At 35.8% G+C, this 16,269-nt stretch overlaps 1 protein-coding gene across 10 annotated transcripts in view; it reads right to left on the bottom strand.

The window, feature by feature from the left end:
- The window catches only part of MAPK12 (mitogen-activated protein kinase 12), a 55,468-nt gene that overhangs the window by 17,054 nt on the left and 22,145 nt on the right, over positions 1-16,269 (bottom strand). For 8 of the 10 annotated variants that reach the window (XM_058190204.1, XM_058190208.1, XM_058190203.1 and 5 more), the window contains 5 exons: positions 13,103-13,174; positions 9,593-9,672; positions 7,990-8,068; positions 7,618-7,791; positions 6,406-6,467 (listed from right to left, as the gene is read on the bottom strand). In XM_058190204.1, the coding sequence (XP_058046187.1) occupies positions 6,406-6,467; positions 7,618-7,791; positions 7,990-8,068; positions 9,593-9,672; positions 13,103-13,174 (467 nt within the window). Of the gene's footprint in view, positions 1-3,007; positions 6,468-7,617; positions 7,792-7,989; positions 8,069-9,592; positions 9,673-13,102; positions 13,175-15,574; positions 15,647-16,269 lie in introns of those variants that run through there. The other 2 variants (XM_058190209.1, XM_058190205.1) reach the window with 2 other exon arrangements.

Here is a 16,269-nt window from a genome sequence, read left to right on the forward strand (position 1 = left end):
ACCACTAGGTGGCTATCTATAATTCTAAAACAGACCTCATCCATAATGGAGAGACATCAAAATATAGTTTTCACACACTTGGCTACCATCAGCCACAGAATCTAGGTTCTATCTCTCAACCTAATCAACCGGAAGTTGTTTTCTTAAAGGTACATGCAGATATAAGCAAATTACTACAGGGAGTCCTCGACTTAAGACCACAATTGACCCCAAAAATTTTGTTACCAAGTGAGACAGTTGCTAAGCGAATTTTGCCCCATTTTATGACCTTACTTGCTCAGTTGGTAAGTAAACCGCTGCAGATATTAAATTAGTAACATGGTTGTTAAGTGGATCTTCCCCATTGACTTTGTCAGGTCACAAAAGGTGATCACGTGACCCTGGGACACTGCAACTGCCACAAATATGAACCAGTTCCAAGTCTCTGACTTTTGATCATGTGACCATGGGGATGCTGCAAGTCAAAAGTCATTCTTTTCAGTGCTGTTGAAGCTTCGGTCACTAAATGGACTGTTGTAAGTCAAGGTCTACACGTATTCCTATGGCTTATGACAAGCCTCTCCTATTCTTCTAAAGCAGTTAATGTAATTCAAGAATTCCAAGGCAATACTGAGGATTTATTGGAGTCATGCAGGATTCGGAAAGAGTGGTAGGGAATTTTGGGGATCTGTGCAAGGAAATTATTGTCTGCTGCCCCATAATGAAAGCTGGCTTTTTTCAGTTGAATTCCATTTACTTTAATGAATGAAGTTCTTAAAATATTGGGTTTTTTGCAGCATAAATGAAAGACTGGAATGATGGTGGATGGCTAAAGGAGGTCAGCCTACTTTAATTAAAAAAGCAGAAAGATGCTGCCTCCTTGCAAAATGGAAAGCAATTGATCTGAATCATTTTAAATGGGCATAGCTTTGAAAGGCATTGATTTTAATATTAAAATATTAATATTAAAAAGACCCTCCTGGTGACCATAAATGACAAGGATTTTAAATTAGAAAAACACCCAGAACACTTTTGGACCCTTTCATATAACTCACAATAAAGTCTACACAAATATTAATTTTTATACATAAAGCACAACTGAATACTTGTAGTATGATTTATGGATACAGCAGGTGTCTTGATCTGTGAAATTTATTGTTTTTTAAATTGCACAGAAGGGAAACTCAGGGTGAAGAAAATATGATTATTACAGCAGCTTTCAGAGACACATGGATTTAAAAATATGCCATATGTATAGGTAGTCCTCAACTAATGACAATTGAGCCCAAAATTTCTAAGTGTGAGAGTTTGAGTTTTGCCCCATTTTATCACTTTTGTTGCCACAGTTGTTAAGTGAATCATTACAGCTGTTCAGTTAGTAATATGGTTAAGTGAATCTGGCTTGCTCATTAACTGTGATTGTCAGAATGTCATAAAAGGTTCCCATGATCCTGGGCACTGCAACCAACACAAATATGAGCCAGTTGGCAAGCATCCAAATTTTGATCATGTGATCACAGAGATGCTGCAACGGTCAGGTGAAAAATGGTCATGACACTTTTTTCAGAGCATTGTAACTTCAAACGGTCACTAAAGGAATGATGTAAGTCAAGGACTACCTGTATAAAACTTTCAAGCTATGTATCAAAACGATTGAAAAATAGTAAATCCCCAAAAGGCTAACATACCAGAACAATTGGATCAGTTATTCATCAGATTAGATCAAGGATACAAACCTGTTTTATTTTTCATTCTCTTCAGCTTTGTCCTTGAAAGGATCCAATGACAATAACAGGATTTCCAGGCCTACATATTAAAAGTAGGGGCTAGATGGACCATCACTTCATGTGCTTATTTACCATTTAGCCATTTATACACCCAGAAGAGTTACCTTACAAAAAACATATCTACATGAAAGTGTCCTTCATCAAAAGTTATCTTACTTCTAGCATATCATCCTTTTGTATTTGCTTCCACAAATAAGTTGTACCTTTTATGAAGATGTACTGGAAGAAAGTCCATAAGCCATGCTGGAAATATTTGCCAGAGTTAAGCAAATGGTTAACTAGATTGGATGGTTCCCTGAAGCTAAACAAGTGAGGTCTTTGATCTATCATCTTCTCTCACTCTTCAAGGGACACTTAGGAATGAAAATTATTTTGAGAAAAATTAAGGTGGACCTAGCAAGTTTTCTTCAGACACCATACTTTTAGGCTGAAGGTTAAGTTACTAGAAACACATAAAGCCTGCCCAGTCTCTTCACTCTTAAAAACAGGCAACATGGATACAAAATACACAGGTCACAGGTCACATAATAGGTCACAATAGGTCCTTTATTCTGTGTCTCCAATAGGTTACACAGGTAACTGTCTAATCTGAGAGAATTTTAGGCTGCATAAATCCTGACAACCACTAAATGTCAGTACAAGAGCTCCAGAAAATCCCAACTTGATACTTCCGTTTAGATCATGGGTCTCCAACCTTGGCAACTTTAAGCCTGGAGGATTTCCCCAGCTTAAGTCCTCCAGGCTTAAAGTTGCCAAAGTTGGAGACCCCTGATTTAGATGATGTTCCCTAAATGAACATTGGATATTAGCGTGCATAAGAGCACCAACGTGCGTACCGTTCCTGTCCTAATGTTCCCTTTGATTGTATACAATTTCATATAGTTATTACATACTTATGGTTATATATATGCTTATATATTGTATAGTTTCATGCTTATGCTTATATATAATGTTGTGACAAAATAAATAAATAAAAAAAAAAAAAAAATATTGCCTTCCAGTTTGAACTACTGGTGGTAACCTGATAGAACTGCGCTTCAATTTGGAATTTTACTGCAAAAAGATACAGGAACTATTTGAAGAAGCTGCCTCTTTTCTAGGGATCACATGGTTGTTGTGATTAATTGAACAAAAAAAGAGTGATTTTTTTGTATCCTTGCAGCTGTTTTCATCTGATTTTAATTGCAATTAATATTTGCCTTTAAAAAACTTGCTAAAAACTGTTCAGAACAGAGAAGAAAAACATTATTACTGTTATTTATTGAAGTTGGAGGTAGACAAAGCATTGCAAAGAATTTACAATACATTTAATTTACAACACGCTTGTATTTACATTTAATTTTAAAAGGAAAGAATTACGGTTTTTTTATTCCTGAGTTTCTCAGCATCAACAGAATTGATAAGTAAAAGGAATGGCATGCTATATTTCCAAGTCAATAGTCATATCTTATGAAGGCTTATTTTCACCAGAGAGATGGATTATTTCAATAATCATTAACCATTTTTCATACATGTTTTTTTAAAGAAGCATATTTACAGTTACAGAAGGTTGAGTTTGGGATTCTAGATTTCTTTCATTGAAAGAACCCCGTACAGAAAAACAAATATGCAAAAAGAAAGCAGTAAATTTAGATAAAATTCAGCATACAGACATGGCAGGAAACAAACATATTGTACGTTTTGCATGTAAAAAAAAGTCCCTGTTTTAATTAGTTTATCAAATTTCAAGCAACACGACTAGGGAATATTACTAAATTAAACCCTTGGCTTACCTGTGCCAATCACAACAGGAAATACTGAACAAGAGAATCCAACTTAATCAAAATGTAATCTACTCTCAGTGCATATGAACATGTGTATACACATACGTCCATTCCTTGCTTTCATTTCAAAGTAAGAATGCTGAAAGAAAACTTCTTATGCTGTCTTATCTTTTTTCACTTATCATGTACCATATTTTTCAGAGTATAAGACGCACTTAACCCCCCCAAAGAGAATGAAAATTTGGCTGCATCTTATACACCAAATGTAGCCCCTCCCACCTGCTGGCCCCCACCCTTTGGCTGTTTTCGGCCTCCGCACGCTGTTTTAGACCTGTTCCAGGCTGCGAGGATTGCCACAGCACATTGCCTCCTCTGCCCGTCGCATTTTTGGCCTCCGCGCATTGCATTTTCGGCCAGTTCCAGGAGGCGGGGATTGACGGCAGCAGCGATCCCTGTGGCCTGGAACCGCCCGAAAACGCGATGTGCAGAGGCCAAAAATGGGGTATGTAGAGGCCTAAAATTATAGTGACCAGACATCCCACTTTTGGCGGGACAGTCCTGGTTTTTAATAATTTGTCCCATGTCCCGCGGCATTTCAAGAAAGTCCTGATTTTTTAAAATGTTTTTTAGAAAAAGTCCCACCTTCAGAGGAGGAGGCGGCGGCGGGGGAGTGGGTGTTACAAATGTCAAGCGGCGTCTCTCCTCTGCCTGCTCTCGTGAGAGCGGGCGGAGGAGAGATGCCGCTTGACTTTGCCTGCCGGAGGCTGCCTGGAAGAGCCGAGAGGAGAGCCGAGCCTGCCTGGAAGAGCCAAAAAGAGTGCAGCAGCCGCTCCTCCTTCTTCAGCCAGGTGGCGAAACCCAGCACGCATGCGCAGCCCCCCCCACCCAGTCAATGGTGTCACGCTTTGCCATCGCTGAAATCTGGTCACTTTACCTAAAATGCGACACACAGAGGCCAAAAACGCGACGCACGTAGACGGCGATGTGCTGTCTCCACAGCCTGGAATGGGTCTAAAATGGAGCATTCAGAGGCCAAAAACACAAAGCACAGAGGCCAAAAACGTGAGGCACAGAGGCAGCAATGGAACAGCTGATTGGGAGTATCCCTGCAGCCTGGAACAGCTGATTGGGAGTATTCCGGGAGGCCAATCCACCCACCAATCAGCTGCTTGTGCTGAATCAGGCTGCAATAATGTGCTGAAGCTGAGCAGGCTGTTTGCTATTTGCTGTAAGGTGGATGCTGGTAGGCAGAGGCAGAATCCCCCCCACCCGTTTTCCTCCCCAAAAACTAATGTGCGTTTTATATGCCGGAGCGTCATATACTCTGAAAAATACAGTAGTTCTTTTAAGAACAGACTAAATAAAACTGACTACCCAATGTTTTCCCTTAAAATTAAGTATGTAAAGTTCTATTGCAGAAAAATAAAGATCTCTAGAATAAACATTTTCAGTAATTGTTTGGCAATTAGATTATAATGTTTCAGATAATCTCTGTTTGAAGAGTTGGTTGAGGGGCTTTCGGCCACTGTAAGATACAGGAACTTGACTGTAAATTTCCCATGTTCATAGGGTCCATATTGCTAGCCACAACTCTATGAAACTGATGTTCAATATGCACATTATGGATTGTTTTCCGATTGAGTATGAGCACACAGTGAAGAAAATTGCTGTATTTTTCAAATGATTTTTTTTTAAAGTACCAGAAATTATGAACACATTGGTAACTTATATACTAGGAAATCTATAAATTAGGAGGAAAAGAAGGGACTGCAGAATTGTTTCTAGAGATGCTCATGGGGCAGAATGAAACATTCACATAATCATATCATCTCCTTTATAAAGGCACTAGCTTCCAAGCAAATATTTGAAATATAACTGGTTCTCAACAAATGTGCACAATGGACTCAATATGTATGTACAGGCAGTCCTCAACTTATAACATTTAATGATGGTTCAGTTACAACAGCCTTGGAAAAAGCAACTTACAATCTGTACTTTCACTTATGACTAACATATCATCCCTGCAGTCATGTGATCGCAATTGGGCTGCTTGGCAATCGGTTCATATTGCTCACATGGTTGCAGTATCCTACCGTTAGGTGATCCCAATTTGTGACCTTTTTGTCAATTTCTGGGGGAAAATGTCCATTGGGAAAGCTGATTTGCTTACTGATCATGTGATTCACTTAACAATTGTATTGATTCACTTAATGGCTGTAAAAATTATCATAAAATCAGATGTGATTCAATTTACAATCACAATGATTTATAATAGAAATTCTGATCCCACTTGTGGTCGTAAATTAAGGACTACCTGTAATTGAAGCATACCTTGATAAGTATCATAACAGAGATGATAAACGTATGAATATCTATATTAAAGAAAAAAGTTTTGTTTCTATTATAATAGGGCTAAGGTTCTTTTAAGAGGGACTGCTGTAATTTACGATATAAAAAGTTTTGGGCACAATGGCTTCAAAATTCATATTAAAATGGTTACATCTAATTTATTTATAAAAGATTTATACAATTATATGCATATATACATATACATTTACATAAATATAACATTTACAGCAGGGGTGAAATACAGCAGGTTCTAACAGGTTTTGGAGAACCGGTAGCGGAAATTTTGAGTAGTTTGGAGAACCGGCAAATGCCACATCTGGCTGGCCCAGAGTGGGGAGGGAATGAGGATTTTGCAGTATCCTTCCCCCAGGAGTGGGGTAGGAATGGAAATTTTGCACTATCCTTCCCCTGCCACGCCCACCAAGCCACACCCACAGAACCAGTAGGGGAAATTTTTGGATTTCACCCCTGATTTACAGTCTCTTTACTCAGTTTTTAAACAAAAACACAATTTGAGGTTATACTACCGTTTCTTTTGACTCAGGCAATTGCAATGGCTTAAAGTTTACAACTTCTTTATATGTGATACCTGGAAAAGTTAAAGAAACACAAAAATATTCATGTTAGATCTAGAATTTTTTTAAAAAAATTAAAATTTACTAAGACGGTGCAGTAATCCAGATTTGGGAGAAGGAGGAAAGTGATCTGGAGCTTGGTGCAGGCAAGCATGTCACATTTGTTCACTAAAATTGTTTATCTTTTCTTGAGATCTCATTAAGTGTGTTAAAAAGTGTATTAACTAATGTCATCAGTAGCTTACAGCTTGAGGTCTCCCATTTAGTATAGACAAACTTTTAGAACACAATTTATTATATTCAATTCTAAAATACTAGCAGCAATAAATTAACCTCATTATATATAACATCTTGAATTCTGGGCTCTATTTTGTAAATTTGAATTGGTCCAATTAGGGCATAGCTGCACATAGCTGTTGATGATGGTAGCTTTTCCAATTATATATTTCAGGTATTTTAAGCATCCAATGACTAAAAACCAAAATGGTGCAGTTTCCCCTCCTCTTCCTTTACTTTTTCTCAGAAAAAGAGCCAGTTTGATCTTACTATGGTACTTTGAAAGCCACCTGATACACAAAGTAGTTGATGATTTTCATGGCATGGAAGTATATTGCTTGCACACATAGCCTTGTAAGAGTCTGAAAGAATTTAGCTATCTTAATGACCACGTCTGATTAAAACACATTAAAAAATCTCCCCAATTAATTCCCATGATGCAAAATTTACAGAATGCTGTCAGCAAATATTATTTTTCTTTCATAATAAGGGCAGTTTTAGTAATTACTATTAAATTTATACCATGCCATTTCTGCTTACAGCAGCTTTCATAGCTATTTTCATTTCTCCTTCCTATTCTCTCATTTCTTGCCCATCCAGATATATTCAATTCTATTGTAGAACTGAGCATAGAAAAGACATTTGTCTAAGCGTTTGAAAAATTAATTGGAAGAGAGGGAATACTGTAGGACAAAGAGACAGAATGGAACAGCAAAGATAAAGAAGTATTTTTATGTGTCTTATTTAATGCAGCAGTTTCTTCAGTTCCCTGAATTGTATTTTAATTAAAATGTGTAAAAATCTATTTGAAGAATGTAGATAAGGTTTCCTACACCAATCTCATTGCTATTAGAAGACTGCTATTCAACACAACAATTCCAAACATACACTTCCATTCATCCAGGGGCAGATCCATGTTGTCAAAAGTGTCATCATATTTCTCTGCTTTGTTTTCCTCGTCAGGATCATGAATGGTTTCAAAATAAGAATGTGCCAAGGCTTCACTTGCTGTTATTCTCTTCTCTGGGTCTAATACCAGCATCTTTTCCAAAAGGTTCACAGCTGGATCAACAAATTAGAAAGGAGGTTTAATTATGAAGAAATTATTCAGAAAATAATTCTACAATGAAATTTTCACAGGGCACAAAAAAAAATCTTGACAATTTTTTTATGTAAGAGGATAGAAGATAAGTCAGCCTGGTTACTATCCTGATATCACATAATTTTCTAGTATACTACATCCATCAATATTTAACTTACCTGAAGGGTTTGCATTTTTCAAAACGGCAGCAAAATCTTTTTTCTGTACTTGTGGAAGGCTTTTGATATAATTTTTCGCCTTAAAATGAATAGACACAAAGATTACTGGATATTGTTTATTAATTCAGGAAATGAAATGAAGAAAAAAAAATGGATGCTATCAAACTGGATTTTATTCCTGGTGAATATATGGGGAAAATGCATGTATGGAATACACAGACAAATTACATAAGCGTTCACTTTGGATCTGAAGTTCCTAAATTAATTCATACACAATTTGCCTACTTTCAATAATTTCTAGAGTTTAAGATAATTTAGTTAATAATTTAATTTGACAGAAGTAACGGGAGCTCACCCTTTCACAGGGCTCTCAGATCTCAAACCCAGGCTGTCAGTTTTGCAGCTGACAAGTTGACAAGCTGATAAGTTCAGAGTTTTTAACCACTGAGCCACCACATTCCCTACATATATCTATATATCCCTACATATATCCCTAAAGTCAGCTGTTCTGAGCTGACTTTATTCTGAGCTGGCTATAATAAATGAATTAAAATTGGGCAGAAATTGTTGTTCCCCACATTCAAACTTCTCTCTGCAAACAGGACCGAAACAGATAACCTGTCTTTCAAGGATATTAGAGCTTCTGATTGGCTTACTTCAGAAAAGCTTATAAGGCCAGTACAAAAGGAAGTGCTATGTACAGGTGATTCTCAACTTGCAACTGTTTGTTTAGTGAATATTTGAAGTTACAACGGCATTAGAAAAGTGACTTACAATTGAACCTTGCACTTACAACATCAGAACATCCCCATGGTCACTTGATCAAAATTTGGGCACTGGTACCTGGGGGTCATGCGATTGCCATTTGCAACCTTCACAGTTGGCTTCCAACAAGCAAAGTCCATGTGAGAGGCCAGATTTGCTTAACAAAAAGGTTGTAAAATTGGACATGTTTCACTTAACAACATAAATTCTGGACTCAATTGTGATCGTAAGTCAAGGATTACCTGTATACAATATAAGTCCAATTTGTACTGAAATCAAGTTTTACTTTCTTGTCTTTTATTTTTGTCTATATGATTTTTAATTTTTATTAATTAAATTTATATAGCTATGGTTCTTATCAGAAGTGATGTCAGAAGTCTCTATTGGATAGGATTTCCACCTATCTCTTTCTTTGATTTCAGATCATTTTCTTGTGATCATGTGACAATTTCTCACATCAAGTATACCTCACATGGAAATGGGAAGTTCAGCAACATCTTAAGGGTAAAAGAATCACAATAATTAATTTAAAGTTTTAAACACAAGGTGCCTGAAATATTTCTTTAAAAATTAGAATCATATAAGATATCCTATGATGTATAGCTTTTAAGATAGCAGTCATTTACATTAATGGGGTATGGTTGACTGTGAATAAAAAAGTGTTTTAAAAAATCCAACTAAAAAAAGTTTCTAATAGTTTCTAACCATATTTCCTTGGTTTGCTGCTTTCTATGCTGTGTTAAAAGAAAATTTCAAAATAGAACTAGTGCATTTAAGTACCACAGAACCATCTATTTCTGAACCCGCTAATATAAATTTGGCAATAGCAGCAACTTACATCTTGGCTTTGTAGCTTCTGAACAAAATCTTGAGTTGGTGTGCCTGTAACTTTCATAATTTCTGTAAGCTGGTCCAGATCTGAATGTCAAAGTCAGGAATCAAATATTCAGCCAACATGTTATTTAATAAATGATATAATTAATCTGATTTTACTGTTGAAATCAAAGCATATAACATATATACTTCATATACTTTTTCATAACTACCAGCAGTTGCCTAGGAATTAACAATGGGTCATCTTCACTTTTGTTTTTTTAACCACACCTTTGGTCATTTCATTGAGTGATTTCAGGCTAACAATTTGTAAAAGCTTTCATAACTACATTAAAATTTAGATTTCTTTCTTTGTTAAACTAGTATCAATGATCTCATCTTCCAAATTTTGAAGATAGAAAGCTATGTTTGTCTTTAAACACTGATTCTTCATAACTCATTTTGAGCCTCTAAAAATGTCCATGACAGTAAAAAAAAGAGAGAAAAGGATAAACTCAAAGGTTAGCTGCATCAACACATATAAAATAAACTAAAATGCAATCCTATATGCCAAATGTCAGAACAAAAAATGTGACTTTCAACCAGCATTTAATTATATTTAATTTAGGCTTCCGGTTTGGCTCTGCTTCGTTGATGGTGGTCTTTTTTAGACCGCTAACCGCGTAGTCTGTAGAGCCGCCAGGACAGTGCAAATCAGCAGTCCGGCGGCTTGAAAATCTCCCCCTCGGGCAAAGAGGGAGAAATGAGCATTCAGGCTGAAGTTGAGCCCCTGGAGAAGCCCCAAAAAAGTTTCTGGAGGCTTGAGGGGAGTGCTCCTAAAGCCTGAAAGAAGCTCCGGACTCGAAGGGCATCTTCAATCTCCATGGCAGAAATGGATTTGTGATGGATTGTAACGCGGACAGAGCAGAAACTGGAGTTCTAGCATTTGTTTGCAAGAAGCCTGCAAGTCCCTAATAGAGGATACATTTGTTGCGAAGATAGGAGAGAAGAAAGCAAATGGCGTTTTGTGGAATGCAAGCAAATGGCAATTTGTGTATTGGAAATGAAAGTTAAGGAAATGCTTATTAACAGCCAGTGTGGAACTAGGAGATATACAAGAAGATACTGACTAAATAGAAGAAATGGGAGAATTTTATGATTTATATTTTTTCTTCTTCTTTGGGATTATAGTGATTTAGAAGAAAAGTTTTTTGAATTTTTCCTTTTTAACCCCTTTTTGTCCCCTGTTACTGGGTAGGTTATATATTTTTAAAAATGGCTTTTAAGCAAATAGTACCAAAAGCCACTAAAAACTCTGAAATTTCTTCAGTTCAGATACGAAAATTAAAAGAAGACATCAAAGAAGAATTAAGAAATTTTTTACAGGAGTTTCTAGAGACTCGTTTTTCAGAAATAGATCAAAAATTTGATGAAATAGAGAAAGAGATGTTGGATTTTAAGGAAGTGGTGGAAGAACAGAAGAGGGAAATGAAAATGGTAAAGGATACAATTTCGCAAATATTAAGGTCTTGTATTCAGATGGAGGATAGTTTGGAAGAACTTAATAAAGTTAATTTAGAGTTGCAAAGGAAAATAGAGGAAATTCAAAAGAATCAAAACAATTGGAACTTAGATAATAAGATGGAAGATATACAGGCAACGGTAGATAGGGCAGATGAAGAAAGAGTAATATTACAATATAGATTAATGGAATATGCCATAAGGGTGAGGGGGTTGAAGGAAAGTAGGAAGGAAAATTTAAAAGAGATTTTTACGCAAGCTTTTGCTCAGATAAAGGGTATGGAGCCAGAAGACTTTGAGATTAATATTGAAAGAATTTATTGTGTTGATTTTTGGTGGGCAAGACAAAATAGATTACTGAGGGATGTGGTTATTTATTTTACAACTAAAAAGGTTAAGTATGAAATCTTGCAAGCCTTTTATAAAAATAAATTTCAAATATTGGGACAAAATATAAAAATGATGAAGGAAATTCCTCCTAAAATGTTAAGAAAGAGAAGAGAATTTGCTTTTTTAGTGGATGAGTTTAAGAAACATCAGATATATTTTAGATGGGAAGTTCCAATGGGTTTGTCAGTGAATTTTAGAGGTAGAAAGTATTTTCTTAGTACAGTTATGAAAGCAAGACATTTCTATATTAATGTTTTAAAGAGTGGGAATCCTTTGTTGTTAGATGCTAAGTTAACTGGTTTGGAGATGATGGAAAATAGAATAGGAGAGGGGAGGAATGTTTAAGATGTGAATATGATGATTATGGTTAATTTCTAGAATTGATTTGTTTAGGATATAAATTATAGGATTTTTGTTATTTGTAAGGTATAAACCTATGGGATGATACTATTTAATTGTGAAGGAGGGAAAGTAAAATTTATGAATTTAGATAATGTTGTGGATGTAATGATGTTAATTTTTTAGTGTTATATTGTGGATGTAACTTAAATGATTATTCGTTTTAATTGATACACTTTGGATATAAGTTTATAGACAGCAAAAGTTATGAAGTTAAGTTGGAAATATCGTATCTGAGAGACTTTATTTGTAATGATATTTGACTGATGGAGTAATATTGGAAGATTGGACATTAAATGTTATGACAATTGAAGAAATATATAAGTGATGAAAATTTGAGCTCGAGAAGATGGACTGTAATTTAAGAAATGGACTTATGAAATGTGAAGGATATACAAGTGGAGAAAATTTGAATTTGAGAAGATGGACTAATTTTAAAAATGGACTGTAAGAAGTAATATGTGAAGGGAAGATTGTATTGGTATTGTTTCTTTTCTTTTTTATTACTCTTTCTTATCTCTTTATTTTTATTGTGAGGGGATTTAAAGTTTTAGAGAGGGGTGGGAGTTTATGTATATTTTAGCTTGTGATTGTTGGTCACAATACCCGGTATTTGCTCTGGGAAGTCCGGGGGGAGGGGGGAGAGGGGGGTAAAATGATACATGGATTGGTTATTAATGTACAGTAATGATTGAAGATATGAAATTAAAATTTGAAATGATATTGGAGCTACTCGACTGCCATTTCAGAAAGAAAGGGAGAGAGGAAAAAAACAAAAGAAGAATTATATTTAATTTAATTAAAATAGAGCCCTGGTGGAACAGTACTTAAAATGCAGTATTGCAGGCAAACTCTGCCCACAGCCTGGAATTTGATCCTGACATGGCTAGACCCTTCCACATTTCCAAGATCAGTAAAATTAGGACTCAGATTGTTAGGTGCAATATGCAAATAATGCTTCTTCATTGTAAACTGCCCAGAGAGTGCTGTAAAGTGCTATGGGGTGGTATATAAGCCTAAATGCTATTGCTATGAGCTGTGACAAACTATTAATCTTGCAACTTTCTAGCAAAGCTATAGACCTCCAAAGCTGGCTTGATGTTTGCAAGTATATAGCTCAACTGATCATTTTTCACTTGAAGTGATTACGAAGTGACTTACTTTGATACCTGAATTTTTTAATATTTCTCCAACATAATGTGAAGCTTTCATCAAGAAAGGATACGATCATTGCCCTTGAAAAGGGGCCTTCCTGTTACCATCTCAGCCATTATACACCCCACCGACCAGATATCCACTGAAATACAGAAAATGCACCCATTAAATTGGTGTGAGCAGCATCTGAATTCAACTCATCAATCGACAACAAAACCTTTAAAAAGGTAACAACACAAAATCAGTGTTTTGTGATTTGTAACTGAAATGTCTGTTCTATTTCTGCAATTTCTACAGTTCAATGAATGCTTTTTTAGAACGTTGATTGTCTTCTTTGTTTCAAAGTTTCTGTTCTTTTGCATTGATGAAGCAGCTAGATATACCGTATATACTCGAGTATAAGCCGACCCGAATATAAGCCGAGGTACCTAATTTTACCACAAAAAACTGGGAAAAACTATTGACTCGAGTATAAGCCTAGGGTGGGAAATGAGGCAGCTACTGGTCAATGTAAAAAATAAAGATAGAGCCAAGTAAAATAACATGAATATTTATTTGAACGAAAAACAATAAAAGTGCAAAAGGGGGTCCCCAAAAAGAATATGGTATCAAAAATACAGTATCTTTAAAAGTAACAGCAACCAAGCTAACGAGAGCTAAAATCCCTCAAAACTGGAGTTCTCCTCTTCATCATGTTTGTCCAAACAGAGCTTCAGCTACTTCAGCTTCTGTGATGTTATCCGCATATACGTTGTCGTCATCACTGAGTTCACAGTCGTCATCATCACTGCTGTCACTCTCATACAATGCGCTGTCTTCACTGCCATCCATAGCATTACTAATGCCACATTTCTTGAAGGCACGTTGCACCATGTCCTCTGGAATATCTTCCCATGCATCACGAACCCACTGTGCTATTAGTTCTATGTCTGGCTTTCTCAGATTTCCAACTTTTGTCAGACGAGCTTGACCAGATGTCATCCATTCATGCCACATCCTTCGCACACGGTCCTTGAAAGGTTTATTTAAACTGACATCTAGGGGCTGCAATACAGATGTAAGCCCACCTGGAATAACGGCCAAAGTGACTTGAGATGACTTTGCCAATTTTTTTATGTCATCAGATGTGTGGGCTCTGAACATATCCCAAACTAACAGTGATCTTCTAGTCCAGTCCCCACTCCTCAAGCAAGAGATCCTATACTGTTTCAGACAAAGGATTGTCCAGTCTGTTCTTTAAAAACCTCCAGGAATGAAGTGTCCAATAAGGTTCAAATTGCAAGTAGTCCTCAATTTAAGACTGTAATTGAGCCCAAAACGTTGTTTTGTTATTTGTAAGGTATAAACCTATGGGATGATACTATTTAATTGTGAAGCAGGCAAAGTAAAATTTATGAATTTAGATAATGTTGTGGATGTAATGATGTTAATTGTTTAGTGTTATATTGTGGATGTAACTTAAATGATTATTCGTTTTAATTGATACACTTTGGATATAAGTTTATAGACAGCAAAAGTTATGAAGTTAAGTTGGAAATATCGTATCTGAGAGACTTTATTTGTAATGATATTTGACTGATATTGGAAGATTGGACATTAAATGTTATGACAATTATGAAGAAATATATAAGTGATGAAAATTTGAGCTCGAGAAGATGGACTGTAATTTAAGAAATGGACTTATGAAATGTGAAGGATATACAAGTGGAGAAAATTTGAATTTGAGAAGATGGACTAATTTTAAAAATGGACTGTAAGAAGAAGTAATATGTGAAGGGAAGATTGTATTGGTATTGTTTCTTTTCTTTTTTCTTACTCTTTCTTATCTCTTTATTTTTATTGTGAGGGGATTTAAAGTTTTAGAGAGGGGTGGGAGTTTATGTATATTTTAGCTTGTGATTGTTGGTCACAATACCCGGTATTTGCTCTGGGAAGTCCGGGGGGGGGGAGGAGGGGGGATAGGGGGGGTAAAATGATACATGAATTGGTTATTAATGTACAGTAATGATTGAAGATATGAAATTAAAATTTGAAATGATATTGGGGCTACTCGACTGCCATTTCAGAAAGAAAGGGAAAGAGGAAAAAAACAAAAGAAGAATTATATTTAATTTAATTAAAATAGAGCCCTGGTGGAACAGTACTTAAAATGCAGTATTGCAGGCAAACTCTGCCCACAGCCTGGAGTTTGATCCTGACATGGCTAGACCCTTCCACATTTCCAAGATCAGTAAAATTAGGACTCAGATTGTTAGGTGCAATATGCAAATAATGCTTCTTCATTGTAAACTGCCCAGAGAGTGCTGTAAACTGCTATGGGGTGGTATATAAGCCTAAATGCTATTGCTATGAGCTGTGACAAACTATTAATCTTGCAACTTTCTAGCAAAGCTATAGACCTCCAAAGCTGGCTTGATGTTTGCAAGTATATAGCTCAACTGATCATTTTTCACTTGAAGTGATTACGAAGTGACTTACTTTGATACCTGAATTTTTTAATATTTCTCCAACATAATGTGAAGCTTTCATCAAGAAAGGATACGATCATTGCCCTTGAAAAGGGGCCTTCCTGTTACCATCTCAGCCATTATACACCCCACCGACCAGATATCCACTGAAATACAGAAAATGCACCCATTAAATTGGTGTGAGCAGCATCTGAATTCAACTCATCAATTGACAACAAAACCTTTAAAAAAGTAACAACACAAAATCAGTGTTTTGTGATTTGTAACTGAAATGTCTGTTCTATTTCTGCAATTTCTACAGTTCAATGAATGCTTTTTTAGAACGTTGATTGTCTTCTTTGTTTCAAAGTTTCTGTTCTTTAGCATTGATGAAGCAGCTAGATATAATCCAAATCAAAGTTGTCTGTTGTGCCAGCTCTTTATTACATTTTAAATTTTCATGTAAGGAGCTCAGCATGATATAGTATCATTTCCATATTATCTGCTCATAAAACTCAGTGAATTCTATGAATCAGTGGACTATTATTTAAAAAAAAATCCTGCAATGATTAGAACTAAGATGTTTCATCTAGAAATGTTATAGAAATTAATATGCGAACAGCTACACTATCTGTTGTTCAATTCTTTGCAATTTTATTCAATGTCTCTGCAAATAAAAAAACTGAGTTTTTTGGTTGGTCTGCAAAGAGATCACAAGGTAGTTTTGGTAAAGCTGCTACTCTTTTGCAATAGAAGTGATGAAATTATATAATCAGTGGTTAGAGAAACT

This window comes from Ahaetulla prasina, chromosome 7 (assembly GCF_028640845.1).
Source record: "Ahaetulla prasina isolate Xishuangbanna chromosome 7, ASM2864084v1, whole genome shotgun sequence".
NCBI classification, from domain to species: Eukaryota; Metazoa; Chordata; class Lepidosauria; order Squamata; family Colubridae; genus Ahaetulla; species Ahaetulla prasina.